The 19,185-nt window shown below is 42.1% G+C and overlaps 1 protein-coding gene across 2 annotated transcripts; it reads left to right on the top strand.

Moving 5' to 3' along the window:
- Positions 1–406: 406 nt before the first annotated feature.
- Positions 407–19,070, top strand: TMEM9B (TMEM9 domain family member B). 2 transcript variants are annotated; one of them, XM_027563223.1, is made up of 6 exons: positions 407–470; positions 963–1,192; positions 4,619–4,710; positions 10,973–11,081; positions 13,220–13,354; positions 17,778–19,070. In XM_027563223.1, the coding sequence occupies exons 2-6, from the start codon at positions 1,088–1,090 to the stop codon at positions 17,931–17,933; spliced, it is 597 nt and encodes a 198-aa protein (XP_027419024.1). In that variant the 5' UTR covers positions 407–470; positions 963–1,087; the 3' UTR covers positions 17,934–19,070. The 2 variants fall into 2 exon arrangements, with proteins under 2 accessions (XP_027419024.1, XP_027419025.1); XM_027563224.1 differs by lacking the exon at positions 407–470 and adding an exon at positions 4,296–4,401 and having other exon boundaries at positions 992–1,192.
- Positions 19,071–19,185: the final 115 nt, after the last annotated feature.

Raw genomic sequence — 19,185 nt, 5'->3', positions numbered from 1 at the left:
GTTCAATCCCCTCATACTAAGCCCAGAAAAAGGAAGTGTTTGGCCCAAGATCTTTACTATGCCCTTTCCACTACTAACTGAAAAATATTTTAATTGGAGAGACTGTACCATCTCCAGGGTTCTCCCAAATTATCCTTCAGGATGACCCGCTCTGGGAAAGATCATCAGCGGTCCCCCAGTTTTGAGTTAGGAGCCAGCCGCCCTGAACAGGATTGTAGTACCGTGATCCCCTATCTTCTGAAATCTTGGGCGGAGGCGGCTACTAGGGTAATTCTTTCGCCAACTCCACACCTTCCGGAGCCTGGCCTGGCCCGGCCCAGCCCCTCTGCTGTTGCCCAGTTCCTGGCGGCAGGCCGGGCCTAAGCGGTCAGCCCCCAGCGGAAGGGCAGCGAGGAGCCCCCAATGGAGGCCACACCCACGAAGGCAGCTCACAGATTGTTAGCAGCCCCCGGGAGGCGAGTGGGCCGCAGGTCAGTACCAAAGTGCCGGAGAGGACCCCTCGACCCTCTAACTGCGGGTGGGCTTCTGGGGAAGGGATGGCTCGGTCGGTATCATACCTGTTTTCAAGCTTAGCACCCACCCCGCCTGCGCCGGCCGGGACGGGCCGCCTCTCAGCAATTTCTGAGGCTGGGGCTCACTCCGTCCTCCTAAGGCTGGCAACGAACGGCTCCGGCCTCGCAGGGGTCACTCCGGTGAACCCCGGGCTTGCTAGGGGATCTGACAGCCCGGGCTTTCTGCGGGGGGTGGGCGCGAGAGGGGGGGTCTCCCTGGATGGGAGGACCTCCCAGCTCACTGGTGGTCCGCGGCCCGGCTGCCTCTGTGCCGGGGAAAGACATCCTAGCGCCTCGAAGCTCCGCCGAGCGCAGGTTGTGCCCGCGACAGGCCGCCTAAGCTTCTAGGGCACGCTGCAGCCTCCCGGCCTCCGCACCGGGAACCGTTTCCGGGTCGAATGCTTTTTGTAGCTGACCCGGCGCGGCCCGTGACGCGAGGGCCCAGACGGAAGTGCGGGCGGAGGAGCCCGAGCCGGAGCCCGGCCGGGAGCTGGTCTCGGGGGCTCCGGCTGTGGCGACTGCTGGGCCTGGCCGCGATGGCGACTCTGTGGGCCGGCCTCCTTCGTCTCGCCTCCATGCTCAGCTTGTCCTGCCTGGCGCTCTCGGTGCTGCTGCTGGTGCAGTTGTCAGACGCCGCCAAGGTGAGTCCCTCCCAGCCTTTGCTTCAGACTGGCGCTCCTCCGCTGCCTCCGGCCTTGTCCACCTGAGCCCCACCCCAGTCCTCCGCCAGCCCTGCCAGCCCGATCCCTGGCGTCACAGCCCTGGCAGACCCCCGCCCGAAACACTCCGGACAGCCGGATGGCATTCCCGCCCTCCAGCCCTGACAGCCGGACAGCCCCCGCCCCCACCCCCTCCCACCTCCGGCGCTGACACCCGACCCCGCCCCATTGGTCCAGACGGGGCCCGGACAGCATGTCCGGCTCCTTAAATTTCCCTTCCCAGCCCCGACAGGACCCACCTCCAACTTTACAGCCTTTCCAACTCTGAGAGCTTTTAACTTGAGCTTTACACTTAAGCTCTGACAGTCTACTGTCCCCCTTCACCAGCCTCACGGACCACCCTCCGAAATTCCCCAAGCCCGTATAGGAAGCCCCCAGCTCACAGGTGTCTTACCTCTTAGGAACTAACTCCTCTCAACTCATCCCTGAACAGATTCCCTTCCCACTGTAGGAACTTGCCTCTCCTGGCAGCCTTCTTTCTCAAAAGGAAGGACCTACAGAGTCTCTCACCGGCCTCATATCCTCACCTCACTCCCTCCAGGATCTCCTAGCCCCTTTTTTGCCTTCTCTTTTCTTGATAATTTAGTGGGTAAGGGAGGATCCAAACTATAGGAGAGGTGAAGTTGTGGCCTTCTTCTCTGCTCCATTTCTTGGCCCTTCTCATCCCCTTGGTTTCTGACGCTCATGGCAGTAAGCGGCAGCAGCAGTGGCTGGAAGCCAGATCTTAGTTTCACAGATGGGGAGTCCTAACCACTGGACCACAGGAGCCAACAGTTAGGGCTAGGGTCCCTAGTCATACCTGTCTAGTCAAGAACGAAAGCAGGCAAGGAGGCAGAAGGTAAAGAGTAAAGTAAAAAGTTTATTGAAAAGAAAAGTACATGCGGAAAGGCTCATGGGCAAGCTCAGAGAGTCGAGCTTTTGGGAAATTTAAATCCTTTGTAAAGGGGCAGTTTTCCGGGTCTTCTTCCCTCGGCCAGCCACCTTGCTTTGTTGGCCCACCCCCACCCCCGGTTAATTTGTCTCAGGACCCTCACTTGGGGTGTGCACGCATACCATAGCCAAGATGGATCTGAAAGTGATGGCTTCTGGGAGGAGCAAGACTGATTATGGCCTGAAATTATCCTCTGACTTTTGATTCCAAGGAGCCTTTCTGTGCATGTGTAGTATCTCCCTTATCAGACAGGATTTTTTCCTTACTTTGTCCTTGCCATGATTAGTCCCTTCAGGTAAGAGACAAAGACTGGCTATTTACCCTGTTTTTGTTGGCTGTAAATTCCTCAACTGGAGCCCACTTGTATCTTATCTCAAAAAATGCAAAGAGGACGGTTGTTGTTGAGTCGCTCAGTCATGTCTGACTCTGCCACCTCATGGACTACAGCACACCAGGCTTCCTTGTCCTTCACCATCTCCCGGAGCTTACTCAAACTCTTATCCATTGATGCCATCCAACCATCTCATCCTCTGTCCTCCCCTTCATTTCCTGCCTTCAATCTTTCCCAGCATCAGGGTCTTTTCTAATGAGTCAGTTCTTTGCATCAGGTGGCCAAAGTATTAGAGCTTCAGCTTCAGCATCAGTCTCTCCAATGAATATTCAGGATTTATTTCCTTTAGGATTAACTAGTTTGATCTCCTTACAGTCCAAAGGACTCTCAAGAGTCTTCTCCAACACCACAGTTCAGAAGCATCAATTCTTCAGCATTCAGCCTTCTCTATGGTCCAACTCTCACATCCATACATGACTACTGGAAAAACCATAGCCTTGACTAGACAGACCTTTGTCGGCAAAGTTATGTCTCTGCTTTTTAATACGCTATTTAGGTTTGTCATAGCTTTTCTTCCAAGGAGCAAGTGTCTTTTAGTTTCATGGCTGCAGTCACCATCTGAGGAGGTGACTAATAGTAAATTTCCAACCTGGAACCCATCTATCTCTTACTTTACCCTCATGCTGCTCTCTAGTCCCCTTCATGCCCATACCCTCCAGACCTGCCCTGTGCTTCTTCCTTGATGAGATGGCTCATTACTGGAGGAAACAGAAGGCATTCACATTAATATGATGGGAAAAGAGAATGATACTTGCATTTTTTAAATTGGAGCTTTACTCTATAATACCTTTAAATACAGGGGCTAGGAAAGATGAGTGACAGGCATACAGATGGGGAGGTTTGGTCAGGGATTCTGTTTTTTTATTGAAATATTTATAATGCTGTGTTAGTTTCAAGTGTACAGAAAATAACTCAGGTTCATTTTCATTATAGGTTATTATAGCAGATCCTTGTTGTTTATGTCAAGGTTTCTTTTTGAAATCTTCCCCAGTTCCCTTCAGAAAAAGGGACAGCATCAAGTCTCCTGATTTTCAAAACACTGATGGCACCTTCTGCATATCTGCTGTCATCGCTTTAAGTGGTATATTACTGTAACCATGTATTTGTCAGTCTTCTTTACTTGGGTGTGTCCTAATTGTGGGCAGGAACCATGTCTTAGACTTATCTGAATCCACCTCATTTCGCTCAAGTTCTGGCATAGGACAAATGCTAAGTAGCTGCTGAATGAGTAAATGACTTAACAACTCTGCCAGACATACCACTATATATAGGAGTTCTGGGCTGGGTCCTCTGGAGACTAATGAGCCACTGCCTTCCTTCTGAGATTAGTTCCCCTTTGCTGAGAAAGCATCTCCTACTCCTTCTATTCATAAATGTAGTCACCTCTTCTTCACTTCTTCAAATTTGCTTTTTCAGTAGTTGTCCTCTGTCTCCCAGGGATTAGAAGCAAAGTTTCCTGGGAAGAGTATACCAAACTGGTCTCAGCTACATTCAAGCTACTTCCTTTATGTACTTCCTTTTTTGTTGTAGCTGAGTGCCTCTAAAACTTCATCCCTTCTTTAGAAGTCTGGCCCAACTCACTTTATGCATATCAGTGCCTTTATACCAAAGGGTGGAAGGATGATGGGTAGAATTGTGACTTGTTCTGCAATTTTTAGTTTGATATTTCCTAATCCTTCAGTAATCAACATTCTTATTTGCAGGCACAGCTGTCCATCTATTGTGTCTTCCTACTGGCAGATAGATGATGATAATGTTAGCACAATTTTGTCACGTGACTGAAAAATGTGATTAAACCACAGATACTAGGTATTATTTCAAAATAATTTTATGTATTATATAATTATTCATGAGCATTGCCAATGGTTTTTAAAAAATTTGTATCTCTTAAAGTTATTGAAAAATTTAAATGAATAGTTTTAGAATACTTGACAGGGGATGCTTAACAAAATGTGTAAGTTGCAGTTTCTAAAAATATTGATGATAAACTGTCAACAAGCTATACTAAGTTTCTATTTTGTTACAGAATTCTGAGGATGTCCGATGTAAATGTATCTGTCCTCCCTATAAAGATAATTCTGGGCATATTTATAATAAGAATATATCCCAAAAAGACTGGTAAGTATTCTGTGTTACTGAATTACCTGTTGCATTTCTTTCTTTGGTTGTCACTGTTAGCACTGGATATTCATCCAATGTATTGTTTTCTTTTTAAGTATTTATTTTTAAGCAAAAGTGTTGAATTCCATTTCCATTTGAAAAAATGAGAGTAAGACCCTGAGTGTATCAAGTAAGTCTAAACGAATGTAGCCAAAAGCCCCAGGCAGGGAGGGTTTTACATTGGGGTGGGGCTGAGTTTGTGGCACCTGAACTCCCCATAGCTATCCTTCTTTCTGTGTGCCCTTAAATTTAGGCCCTTCTTGCTTCTCAGTTGAATGTAAGCAAGCCTCATTTATCTGGGTTATAATACAGATATATACAAGATATAATACAATATAATATAAGTTTTTATAACTTGTAGGTTTTGATGCTATATTGTCAGATATAGGAGACTATGTTTAAAAGTGTCAGAAGGCTCAGGAAGGAGTGGGAATGAGCCATAGATACCAGAGTTTACCAATTGGTGGGCCAATAGGTTATAGACATGCCAAGTCATTGATCCCTTCAACCCTTGGTATATAATCTGGCAAGGACTGGGATCCTGACTGGTTTGTCACCAGCAGTCTTCTCTGTTTATCCCAGTGAACCTTACAAATGATAGCTTTTTCTACACGTGCTGTAAAATGATTGGGAAGCAATCATTTAAGGATAGGTGGGCTCCTTACCCTGGACTGGGACATTTTATGGTTTGCAATGGAAGACTGCCAGGATAGGCATAGAAGAAAAATAGCTCCAGATGTTACAATACTGGTAACATGTACCTGATTTCACAGTGAAATAGACCAAAAAGTTTGAAAGCAGAATTAAATTCATTCGGTTACAATATTCCAAGCTGACTTTGAATAAGAAAATGCAGACTTTGAACATGTTTAGCTTTTTTGATACCGTTGTCTATTTTTCCCATGAAATTCAGTCCGTAAGTTCCCATTTAAGTTTAATCTGACATTTGGTAAGTGTGTTCTTGAGAACTTCTGTGTTCCACTTTAAACTGTCTTGTATTACAAAGTGATGATGGCTGTTCTTTTAAGTTTTATATCTGCAAGTTATTTTATATGAAAAGAAAACTCACATAAGTTATTCCTGTAAATTTCCCAAATGTATTGAGCACTTACAATCAGTTTACTCTGTTATCAGTAATAGAGTATGACACTTGTTACTTGAGCGGCAAATGAACTCACTGTTCAAGTGTTTAGCTCTAATCTTTTCACGGACTTTTTGTTACTCCAGGTTTACAGAGAGTAAAGCGTCTGCCTGCGATGCGGGAGAACCGGGTTCGATCCCCGGGTCGGGAAGATTCCCCTGGAGAAGGAAATGGCAACCCACTCCAGTACTCTTGCCTAGAAAATTCCATGGATGGAGAAGCCTAGTGGGCTACAGTCCATGGGGTCGCAAAGAGTTGGACACGACTGAGTGACTTCACTCACTCACTCTCACATGTCATTTATCCCTGGTTACTGGTGAAAACCAGTTCCCTGGTGGCTCAGAGGTTAAAGTGTCTGCCTGGAATGCAGGAGACCCGGGTTCGATCCCTGGATCAGGAAGATCCCCTGGGGAAGGAAATGGCAACCCACTCCAATACTCTTGCCTGGAGAATCCCATGGAGGGAGGAGCCTGGTAGGCTGCAGTCCATGGGGTCTCAAAGAGTCGGACATGACTGAGCGACTTCACTTCACTGGTGAAAATAGGGAGCTTTGAAAATAAACAGCTAAAAACAAGGCTTGCTTTGGAATTTTTCTTCCTTCTCACTCTTGTTTCCTGTCTGCAGCTTAGCCTTTTACTCTGATTGGGTTCACAGATGTCACTGAAAGTTTTTAACTGGCTTTAGAAGGGTACACAAGTTATGATTAATCAAGATGTTATAGTCTTCCGAGGCTTCCAGTATTTTATGTGACTTTATATGTATGTATGTGTGTGTATGTATGTATGTATGTGTATGTGTGTGTATATATATGTGTATGTATATATATATATATATATATGGGCATCTTATCTGACACTATATATATATATACACACACATACACACACATATATATATAGGTGAAAGTGTTAATAGCTCAGTCATGCCTGACTCTTTGTGACCCCATGGACTGTAGCCTGCCAGGCTCCTCTGTCCATGGAATTCTCCAGGCAAGAATACTGGAGTGCCTTGCCATTCCCTTCTTCAGGGTATCTTCCCAACCCAGGGATCGAACCCAGGTCTCCTGCATTGCAAGCAGTTAGGTTTACCACTGAGCCACCAGGAAATACCAGTATTTCCCTCCTGGTAAATGTAATGTATTTACTTCCTGGTAAATATACCTATATATATTTACCTCCTGGCCTCCATTTTGTCCAGTTGTCAGCTTTAATTTTTCATTGACCTATGCTGCTGCTGCTGCTAAGTCGCTTCAGTCGTGTCTGACTTTGTGCGACCCTATAGACGGCAGCCCACCAGGCTCCGCCATCCCTGGGATTCTCCAGGCAAGAACACTGGAGTGGGTTGCCATTTCCTTCTCCAATGCATGAAAGTGAAGTTGATCAGTCGTGTCCGACTGTTAGCGACCCCATGGACTGCAGCCTACCAGCCTCCCCCACCCATGGGATTTTCCAGGCAAGAGTACTGGAGTGGGTTGACATTGCCTTCTCCATCACTGACCTACACTGTCTAGCTTAAGAAAAGTTTGAGATCCCTGGTTTATGTTGGGGTGTGATTCGAAGCTGATAATGTCCTCCTTTTGGCACTAGGGGGAGGTGTTGCCTAGTTCCTAAAGTGGCTGTAGTTAAGAGTAATAAGAGTTATGTATTTGGGTTCTGTGTTTACAATGACTGGCTAGACAGAACCAAACTTCCTGTTTCCTTTCCCATCCTCCACAGCACTCAGAATCTCTTTGTTATTAACTGTATTTGTACTTCCAAAGAAATACTCAATACTTAGATTCCCAAGTAATTCTTAAGTATTGTGACTAAGGCTTCTGAAGCTGATCTAGGAAACTAAATAGGAGATAAATCTCATTTTCCTGAGGTTCAAAGAAATATGGGTGGGGTGAGGTGGGGGGAACTGTTAGGTGTAATTAGCTATTCATATACCACACTGTGGCAGTTTATTATTGTTGGTTAATTCATAAAAGAATTAATCTCGTATGCAAGAATACTGGAGTGGGCTGCCATTTCCTTCTCCAGGGGATCTTCCCAACCCAGGGATCGAACCCAGGTGTCCTGCATTGCAGACAGATGCTTTACCATCTGAGCCACCAGGGAAGCCTGAATAATAGTCCAGGTCACCTTAAATCATTTAAAGCAAGACAGAAATATAGCTGTCCTAGGAGGCAGGAGCCTTTTATTCCAGTCCTTTTAGCTGTTCATGTAGTCTGACCTCATGCAGGTGAGCCCTCTGAGAGTTCTGGGCTACGTGCCCTCCGTGGTTCTGAGCTAGATACCCCTGCAGTGGGATTTAGCTTCCTCTGTCTGTTTTATGCCTGCATCCAGCTGGATGCATTTCTGGTCTTCAGTACGTTTGGAACAGATACGACACACCTGTATGGTATAAGTTTGGGACCTTACTCTTGTTTGAAATTCTGCCAGTTGAGACTTACTTTTTCATTACTACCTTTGTTAAAATTAAATTACCTGTTAAGGAAAACTGACGGAACTTTTATCAGTTATGCCGTTTTGAGTTTTCTTTCTTCTACCACAGTTCACAGGGAACAGAACACAAAAAGTATGTTCTGATAGGGCAAAAGGAAAGAATCAGCCTGGAGCATTGGGTGCTGCCAAGAAGGTGGGTAGAGTGAGACAGACAGGAAGCCTGAATGAGACAGGATGCTGTAGTGGTTCTTAAGGCAGCCAAAATTGCCTAAGGGACAGATGACGAGAGGGGCCGGCAGGAGGACGGGAGAGCTTTGCCTACCTTTGCTGAAGGGGATCAGAGTAGTGGGCTCTTAATAGCTGTGAAGAGTAAGAATTTAATTATTTCCTAGAATTGACAGACTTCTAGAAAATAAGATTTTCTGAGTAGAATTGCTTTTTCATAAGCCATAAAGGCAAATGGGGAGAAGATAAACAACATCCAACAACAAAAACACTCAGCCTTTTATGATTATTTATGTACTGTTGCCAGGTAATGTTTTCATTTTTAAATATTTTTGTTGTCCTAAACCTACTTCTTCATGCTTTTTAAATAGACTCCTTAAGAAAAGTAATTGTTTCTTACTCTAGTGTTCAGTTTTCAGAGTTTCATAATTTACCATCTGTTAGGTGTGATTAGCCATTCATATACCATATGTGGCAGTTCAAATAATGTTAGTTAATTCGTAAAAGAGGTAATCATGTTTGAATAATGCTCCAGATCACCTTAAATCAGTTTAGCAGTTTTACTTGCTAAATGAACAAGTCTAAATATGACTTTATCTGCTAAGTAGCTTTCAGTCCCATTTGGGATTTTTAAGTGCATTTTTTTAACTGTGAATAGCACTTTTGAAAAATAGCTGCTGCATATGTGTCTTTATGGTTGATGGCACGCAACTCCAGTACTCTTGCCTGGAAAATCCCATGGACGGAGGAGCCTGGTAGGCTGCAGTCCTTGGGTTGCTGAGGGTCAGACACGACTGAGCGACTTCACTTTCACTTTTCACTTTCATGCATTGGAGAAGGAAATGGCAACCCACTCCAGTGTTCTTGCCTGGAGAATCCCAGGGACAGGGGAGCCTGGTGGGCTGCTGTCTATGGGGTCGCACAGAATCAGACACAGCTGAAGTGACTTAGCATAGCATAGCATGGTTGGATCATTGAAAAAGCAAGAGAGTTCCAGAAAAACATCTACTTCTGCTTTATTGACTATGCCAAAGCCTCTGACTGTGTGATCACAACAAACTGTGGAAAAATTCTTCAAGAGATGGGAATACCAGAACACCTGACCTGCCTCCTGAGAAATATGTGTGCAGATCAGGAAGCAACAGTTAGAACTGGACATGGAACAACAGTTCCAAATTGGTAAAGGAGTACGTCAAGGCTGTATATTGTCACCCTGCTTATTTAACTTCTGTGCAGAGTACATCGTGCAAAATGGCGGGCTGGATGAAGCACAAGCCGGAATCAAGATTGCCAGGAGAAATATCAATAACCTCAGATATGCAGATGACACCACCCTTATGGCAGAAAGCAAAGAAGACCCTCTCTGCTTTGCTAAAGAGCCTCTTGATGAAAGTGAAAGAGGAGAGTGAAATAGTTGGCTTAAAACTCACATTCAGAAAACTTAAATTCAAGGCATCTGGTACCATCACTTCATGGCAAATAAATGGGGAGACAATGGAAACAGTGACAGACTTTGTTTTGAGGGGGCTCCAAAATCACTACAGATGGTGACTGCAGCCATGAAATTAAAAGATGCTTGCTCCTTGGAAGAAAAGCTATGACCAATCTAAAAAGCATAGTAAAAAGCAGAGATGTTACTTTGCCAACAAAGATCCATCTAGTCAAAGCTTTGGTTTTTCAGTAGTCAGTATGGATGTGAGAGTTGGACCATAAAGCTGAGCACCAAAGGATTGATGCTTTTGAACTGTGGTGTTGGAGAAGACTCTTGAGAGTCCCTTGGACTGTAAGGAGATCCAACCAGTTCATCCTAAAGGAAATCAGTCCTGAATATTCATTGGAAGGACTGATGTTGAAGCTGAAACTCTTAATACTTTGGTCACCTGTTGTGAAGAACTGACTCATTGGAAAAGACCCTGATGCTGGGAAAGATTGAAGGCGGGAGGAGAAGGGGATGACAGAGGATGAGATGGTTGGATGGCACCACCGACTCAATGGACATGAGTTTGAGTAAGCTCCAGGAATTGGTGATGGACAGGGAGGCCTGCGGTGCTGCAGTCCATGGGGTCACAAAGAGTCAGACACGACTGAGCAACTGAACCGAACGGTTTATTCGACTGTTGTGTGCTCAGTCATGTCTGACTCTTTGTGACCCCATAGACCAGAGCCTGCCGGGCTTCTCTGTCCATGGGATTCTCCAGGCAAGAATACTAGAGTGGGTTGCCATTTCCTTCTCCATCTTGGACTGTTAGATCTTACCAAATTGCTAATATTGAGAGGAAATTATTTCACTTCCCTTACCGATTATGTGTTCCTTATTTATTTCATTGGGTAAGCTCAGTGATTATCCTGGATTTCAGGAAAGTTTTGATCAGTGTGAGTAGAAAATCCAGTTAGATTTAGACCGTATTTTATCTTTCTTTTTTTTCAGTGATTGCCTTCATGTTGTGGATCCCATGCCTGTGCGGGGTCCTGACGTAGAAGCATACTGTCTACGCTGTGAATGCAAATATGAAGAAAGAAGTTCTGTTACGATCAAGGTAAGAAAAGAAAAAAAATCCATCTTTTCTGCTTCTGAAACAGTTTTTGATGGTATCTAAACAGGAAAGAAAATGTTGGACATTGGAATTCTATTTAGTTATCTAAACTATTGCTCTTCCATCCTCTTCTCCAATACCCTCTTACCTACTTCTTCCTTATCCCCAGCCCCCACTTTGAAAGGAGTAATAAGCCTACTCTCTACCTGTCTCATTGAGATGCTTTGTAGATTAATTAAGACACCTTAGATGGTTGTGATAATGTGAAATGGCACAAAGAAGCCCTGTGTGTAATTAGCATTTCCCAAAAAGACATTCCAGCTTCTCCTTGGTCCACGAATGCCAAAGATTAGTGAGAAAGCAGCATAATTAGACCTTCTTCCTGCCCTCTCAACTCTTAGAAAAAGTTACATATTTTAATGACTACACTATCCTAGAAACATCATGGCTGGATTTTAAGATTTTCTTTCTCTATCTCTTATAGGAAATGGAATGTAGATCACTTTTACCTCAATTTGGACCTCTAATGAGTTCAATTACTCTATTATGGTAGCTAGTAGTTCTTTTCCCCAGTTTTAATATGGGGTCCCCATTTCTGTTCCACAAAAAAGGCTTCAGGGGAGTCTGGAGTGGCCAGCTGTGCCAGTTGCAGAATTCCTGTTGTGGTTGACCATGCCATATGGATGCCAGTAGACCATCCAGCTTCTACTCCAGCAGGATGCCTCCCTGTAGAGAAATCATCATAAACTTTATTATTTTTTAACAAAATTTTAATGTATAATTTGCATCCTCAAATGTCACTCATATTAAGTGTACAGTTTTATAAATTTTAGCAAATTGAAATCCATTTTTTAAAATCCAGTTTTAGAACATTCCCATTACCCCCAAAAGATCCCTGATGCCCATTTATCATTGATCCCATGCCTACCTCCAGCCCTGAAATTGAAGTGAAAGTGTTAGTCCCTCAGTTGTGTCTGACTCTGCGTCTCTGTGGACTGTAGCCCTCCAGGCTCCTCAGTCCACGTGATTCTCTAGGCAGGAATACTGGAGCGGGTTCCCTTCTCCAGGAGATCTTCCCGACCTAAGGATTCAACCTGGGTCTCTTGCATTGCCGGTTGATTCTTTACCATCTGAGCCACCAGAGAAGCCCACCCTCAGCCCTGGATAATTACTGTTCTGCTTTGTATGTCTAGATCTGGACATTTCATATAAATAGAATCAGAAAATGTGTGCTTTTCTACGACTGGTTTCTTTCACACAGCATAATGTTTTTGAGGTTTATTCATGCTATAGCATGTATCAGTACTTAATTACTTCTTATTACTGAATAGCATTCTGCTACATGAATATACCACATTTTCTTTTTCTTTTTCCATTCATCAGTTGATGGACATTTAGATTATTTCCAGGTTTTTATTCTTAGGAATAATGCTGTTATGAATATCAGTGTATATGCTTTGGATATATGTTTTCCTTTCCCTCAGGTAGATTCCTAAAAGAGGTAAGTTTATATTTAACTTTTTAAGAGTCTGCCAGATTGTATTCTAAAATAGCTGTACCATTTTACATTCTTAACCAGCGATGTATGAGGGTTCAGTTTCTGTACATCCTCACTAACATTTGGTATTGTCTGTCTTTAACTGTAGCCGTTCTAGTGGGAGGTGTCACACTCTGCTGCTTGACACCCCACAAATTAAGATCGCAAGAAAATCTTGTGCCTAAAATGTACTTTTGTATGTCTGAATTGATCTAAAACAGTATGCTGGTATGCTGTTGAAATTCATCTAAGTTGCATTTTCTGTTAGGGTTCCTAATGCAATGGTCTGTACTGCAGTGCTGTTGGATCTAGGACACTGTATTCAGGTGAAAAAGGAAAACTGCTTTGCTGGCGGTGGTAGCAGTGATTAGTAGTAGGTGAAGATGGAGAGGCCTCAAAGACAAAAAAATGCTTTTTCCCTCTTTTTGTATAAAGAATACTTTGGTGAAGAGTTGAGTTTGTTTCTTATGTTGGAATCTGGTCTGTATAGAAATCCTGTGTGCTTAACAGATGGGTCAGTCTTGACTATGGCTTTAGTATTATTATACAAAATTCTGATTTCTTGGCTTGAATAGAGATGCAACTTATTTTGAATTTCCTTTAGGTTACCATTATAATTTATCTCTCCATTTTGGGCCTTCTACTTCTGTACATGGTATATCTTACTCTGGTTGAGCCCATACTGAAGAGACGCCTGTTTGGACACTCACAGTTGATACAGAGCGATGATGATGTTGGGGTAAGTTCTTAGCGTGCCCTCACTGTTAAGTCTCTGTCATCTGTTAAGTCTCATGCCAGGCTCTGTCATCACCTGATGTAAAGTGCAGGTGAAGAGTAGTTCCGTATAAACGTCCATGTGCTGGAGCACATCCTCAACCAGAGAAACCAAAGGTGGGTCTAATATGAATGTGTCTCTACGAGGAAATTGTTCTGTAAAGCCGTAAATATGGTGGCTTGGACAGATGATCCTTGGTGAGTGCACTGTACAAGGCTTTGTTTTCTGTATCAGGGGCACAGTTTTCATCACCTTTTCCTGTTTATGTTGAGGAAAGCATCTGAGATAGTTTTCTCCCCAGGCTCCAACCTAAACTACCACCTTTCCTGTCAACATCACCAAATATTTTGAAAGGCAAAGAAGCTTTAGTTTAGGGAAGCATGAAAACCATGATGTTCTTTACTTAATGAAGAGCAGCTTGATAACTTGCTGATGTTTTGTATTTCCTATTTTACTCGTTCTTTAAATAATCTGTGGTCTTGAACTCTAGAGAAAAATAAAACCATCACTCCTGATTCTCTTCCTATCTTTAAAGCACATTCAGATTTGTATATATAATTAATATTATATCACTCAAAACTACTGAGAAATTGACATAGTCCATAATTTGTTATTTAGTATGTCTTTATCATTATTTGGGTTTGTTTCCAAATTTTCCACTATTCCATCATTATATTTATATATGTAATATTTTTTAGAAAATTATGTTGTATTTTGGATTACTTTATTAAACTATGTTTCTTAAAGTGGATAAAATTTAGTAGAGTTTCAGGAATCAATTTCAAAAGCCAAAGCCAGAGTGAACCCTTGCCAACCACAGTCAAAAGTCCTTTTACTCTGAAACAGCTTGTGGGCCCATTGGTAAAAGATGAGAAAGGAGATCCCAACTGAATGGCTCAAGTTATAACTACAAACAGAGCCTGCTTGTTTCATGAATATCAATCATGAATACTCAATTTATTTGAGCAAGATTTCATTTTTGTTTTGTGAAGAGCTTTCATAGAAACACCTCTGTTTGCCTCTTTTCCCCCTTGCATCCTTTATTAATTCAGCCAATACATAATGAGTAACTTTTCCGTATCAGGAAGCATTAGAGTCTCAAATACTGTTCTCATATAATTTTCATTCACATATGATGTTTCCCATTGACATTTTGGGTCAGATGAATGTTGTATTCACTGTATGATATCTAATGGCATCGCTGACCTCTACCCACTAGAAACAAGTATCACCCCTTATCCCAATCCTGACAATCAAAAATGTTCACAGACAGTGCCAGATGTTCCTGGGGGTCAAAATCACCCTCAGTTGAGAACTAACATATAAAAATGTTATGTCCAAGACCACACAAACCACTTCATTATAGGTGCATAGATAAAAGCTCTGACTTATATACATTGCTTATAGCATTAAATATCAGGTTCCTGATTTTAGGAATAGACAATATTAGGGCTTCCTTGGTGGCTTAGATGGTAAAGAGTCTGTCTGCAATGCAGGAGACCTAGGTTTGATCCCTGGGTCGGGAAGATCCCCTGGAGAAGGGAATGGCAACCCACTCCAGTATTCTTGCCTGGAGAATTCCATGGACAGAGGAGTCTGGCAAGGTATATAGTTCATGGAGTTGCAAAGAGCTGGACATGACTGAGTGACTAACACTGTCACTGTCAATATTAATTTAATACACAGAACATAAAATAAATGGACACACAAATGTGTAGATGAAAACATGTAGGAAAGGCATTTGATTGATGGGGCCTTATGCTTAGTAACCATTTTGTTCACCGGGGATTGATCCTACGTACATGTCAACCATATAAGAACATTGTCTTTAGAGGCCTGGCTGACTTTTGGATATCTGTTAAATTGATTCTGCATAGAGAGAGGTTTTCTAAACAGAGCAATGAATGTATGATAACAACTCTGTACAATAAGAAGTTGAATTTAAATTCCTACAATTGTTGCTAATCCAAGATGAGAGTTCTTCACTCTTGCTGTGCCTTTAAACATGCTTTTGTTAAATCCTCAGTTAAATTCTGTTTTATTTTTTTCCATGTTTGTTGGGTGTAGAGCACTTTGAATCAGAGAGCACAAATAGTTAAGACGTTCACTGCAAGTCGTCACAATATTTACTGTATCATATATCCATGACACACCATTACTGTTATCAAAGCATTACGTTAAAACATGTTTTGAATTTATTGTAATTTTATCCGGTGTAAAAAGAGCAAATATATATAAAGGGTAAACCTCTGTGTGTGTTCTCCCGGCATACATGAGCACGAGCAGCTAGTTCAATCTTGTTCTGATGGAGAATAGACCAAAAGGATTAACTGGTTTGTTTAGTCCTTTAATTTGTTTCTTAAGAAGATGTTTCTCCCCTTACCTTGAAGAGTAGATAAAAAGACTATGAAATTGAGAAGTACTCTGCTGGTAAAGCACATCCCTCTTCCCAGTCCTGTTTATGCCAAAACAAACCAACAGTAACGGTAATAATGTTTTATATACAAGTTCATTAAAGCACTGTGTTCATATAGTATAGTGCCATTTTAATCTCCCTGAACAAACTCTGTATGTTGACAAGATATGACACCAGGTCAAGGTTAAGGGAGCTAAGACTTGTGTTTGTGCTTATTTATTAGATGACCTTGGATTGGTTTACTTTTTCATGGGAAATACAATAATCCAACAACAGAATAAAGTAATCCGTCTTCCTTTTTCCTAACCTCTTTTCTTACATCTTTGAAACAGTTGAACTTTATGGAATTGTTTTTGTTATTTTCATTTGTAAGGTTAAAAAAAGAATGGGGTTTGTACAAGATATTACTTAAATGAAGCGATAAGTTGAAGCAATTTTGGTAAAGAAGGCAGGGGTAGATTCTTTATAGAAAGCTCTTTGCTGTCTTTGAAATGTTGACATTATATAAATATCTTGCTATAAAAAGAAGACCAAGTGTTAAAACACTGTTTATATATAGTTATATATGTAGTTCTATATATAGTTTTATATATAGTGTTATATATATGTATAGTTATCCAGTTATCTATAGCTTTCCATAGACATGCTGTCTCCTGCCCTGGGTATATAATAGAGCTTTGGCAAACATGCACAAGCAAAACAATATTCTTTTCGAGAGGCCAAGTTTAACAGCACTGACTTGTGACTTATCTCCTGTGTTGGAACATTTAGAAGCTTTGCTTATTCAAGTTCAGGAAAAAGAGATCAAGGAAAAGACAAACAAAAGCAATAAATTAGTACTGAATGCCTTTTGTCATTTGGGCAGCTGTGTTTATATCTTATTCATAGATAGATTAGCATGGTGGTTTCCTGTGTAATGACGACAAACATCAGTGGTATTGGCTCATTTTGACCAGGATAGGTTGGTTTTCTACCCGATACCTGGGTGACCCTGCAGTAGTCTCTCTTCTCAGGCAGCAGCCAACATGGAAGCTACTACGTGTTCAGCAATGAAAGATTCAAGACTTTATCAAACAGAAATGCTGAAGTAATAATCCTTTACTGTCCTTAGCAATCGAGGGTAATTGTAGCACTTGACTTGAGCTATCTCTCTGTCCATTACAGATTGGGGAAGGGGATGGGGAGAATGAAAAAGTTTTAAGTGTATGTGTTGAGAGCATAAGAAGAAATTAAAACCACCCCAGTTGGGACTTCCTGGTGGTCCAGTGGCTAAGACTGCACTCCCAATGCAGGGTATCTGAGTTCAATCCCTGATCAAGGAATTAGATCCCACAGGCTGCAACTAAAGATCTTGCATGCTGCAAATAAGACCTGGGACAGACAAATAATAAAACAAAGTAAGTAAATATATATATAAAAAAAAAAACCAACCAAGATAGGATCCAGTCAACTCATCTCCCGGGATGAATGTGGTCCCAAGCTGGCAAGTAACAATTCTAATATATATGAGAGTCAGGATAGGATATTAAAAAGACAGGTCTTTCCTCAGTCACAGATTAGCTGGATGGTATTGAATAAAGCAAGGCAAAGCCCTACTCTGTCTATCTGTAACTTGTGGATATTAACATGCAAATAGATTTTCTTTCCATAGCTCATCAAGAAAGGCTTCTCTAACATAAATGACCACTGTCTTTATATTGGTTCCTCTTTCTTAAGGGAAATGTCTTTGGAAATGGTGACTCATGGGAACATTGCACAGATACCTCCTCATTGCTTGTTTTATTTGAATCACCTATTTCTGTAGTTGAGTTCATCTTGCTTCTGGTATTGAGTGCCTAAGAAGGCTTGGCTAAATTAGATGGTCTGTGTAACAGTCCAGCTGCTCCAGTCTCTGTGGCTGATAACTGCAATTGTACGTGTGTGTTTTACATGGATCATGCCGTCTGATGTTCTCCATTCCTGCACTTTCAGGATCACCAGCCTTTTGCAAATGCCCATGATGTGCTGGCCCGCTCCCGCAGTCGAGCCAACGTACTAAATAAGGTCGAATATGCCCAGCAGCGTTGGAAGCTTCAAGTTCAAGAGCAGCGAAAATCCGTCTTTGACCGTCATGTTGTCCTCAGCTAATTGGGAATTGAATTCACGGTGACTAGAAAGAAATGAGGCAGACAATGGGAAAAAGATTGACTGAGTTTTCCTGGGTTTTGTTTTAATACCCTGTTGATTTTGCCAACTCTTGCTAGAAAATTCAAAACTGGAAACAAAAACACGCTTGTTGTTTTCTTTTCTCATTTATGTATTAATCAAGGCATTTTTTTTTTAAGCACACACCTCAGACAGTGTCAGCCAATAAATCTTTTCCTATTTGTGACTTTTACTAATAAAAATATGTCTGCCTGTAAATTATCTTGAAGTCCTTTACCTGGAAAAAGCACTCTCTTTTTTTACCACACATTTTTTGACTTGGTTTTCAAGATAATTTTCAGGTAGGGTTTTTGTGTGGTATTTTTTGTTTTTGGCAGAGGAGGGGAGGGATGTGTGGGAAGTGCTTAACAAAACTTTTCTCAAGTCACCTTACTAAACAAACTTTTGGAGATAGACTTTGCTTTTTATTTTCAAGATTCATTTATATTTTGCAGTATGCCAGCCTCATCCGGGAGTTGGTGATAGATAGGGAGGCCTGGCGTGCTGCAGTCCATGGGGTCGCAAAGAGTCGGACACGACTGAGCGACTGAACTGAACTGAGCCTCATCAAAGCGCTAACTTACCTATTTGAATTTTTGCACTGACTGTATTATCTAGACATCTGGTTGGCCTGTGGCTGCACTTTATGGTAAATTAGATCTGAAAATGCACAGTGGCCCTTCACAAAAAACAGATTTTCTTTATGTACTGTGATGTCTGATGCAATGCATCCTAGAACAGACTGGCTGCTCGCTAGTCTAATGACTAAACATGGTCTTGGCGTGTGATCTTTCTCATCTTCTAGTATCTTTAAGGATAAACCCTAAGGACTTGGACACTTGGATGAAGAAAGTTTCTTTTAAACCCAAGCCTCCCTGGATTGATGACATACACATATTTGTCGGCACCTCCAGTCAGGTTGAGAGGCAGCTGTTTGGGCTCTGGTGTGTGCGGCTTTGAACTAGGACTGGAGTTCCGGTTGCCTCCCTCTGAAAGGTGTAGCAGTTATTGGATAACTGGCTCTTTTCTTCCTATATCCTCTTTGAAATGTAACAATAAAAATAATTTTTGAAACATCTACCAGTGTATCTATCCCAACTTTTCTCTCCTCCCTCTTTTGCTGTATGATGAACTTGAAGATATAAAGACAAATTATACCCTGTTGAAAGACTTGTTTTATACAGTCTAATCATAA

The sequence above is a fragment of the Bos indicus x Bos taurus genome, chromosome 15 (assembly GCF_003369695.1).
Source record: "Bos indicus x Bos taurus breed Angus x Brahman F1 hybrid chromosome 15, Bos_hybrid_MaternalHap_v2.0, whole genome shotgun sequence".
Lineage (NCBI taxonomy): Eukaryota > Metazoa > Chordata > Mammalia > Artiodactyla > Bovidae > Bos > Bos indicus x Bos taurus.
Note: the sequence above shows the minus strand (reverse complement) of the source record. Positions and strands in the feature narration are given on the sequence as shown.

Bases quoted from the DNA above. Each gene is read 5' to 3' on its own strand.
- TMEM9B (XM_027563223.1), top strand. From the start codon at position 1,088: ATGGCGACTCTGTGGGCCGGCCTCCTTCGTCTCGCCTCCATGCTCAGC. The intron at 4,711-10,972 runs GTAAGTATTCTG...CTTTTTTTTCAG, and splicing joins AATATATCCCAAAAAGACTG to TGATTGCCTTCATGTTGTGG. The intron at 11,082-13,219 runs GTAAGAAAAGAA...AATTTCCTTTAG, and splicing joins GAAGTTCTGTTACGATCAAG to GTTACCATTATAATTTATCT.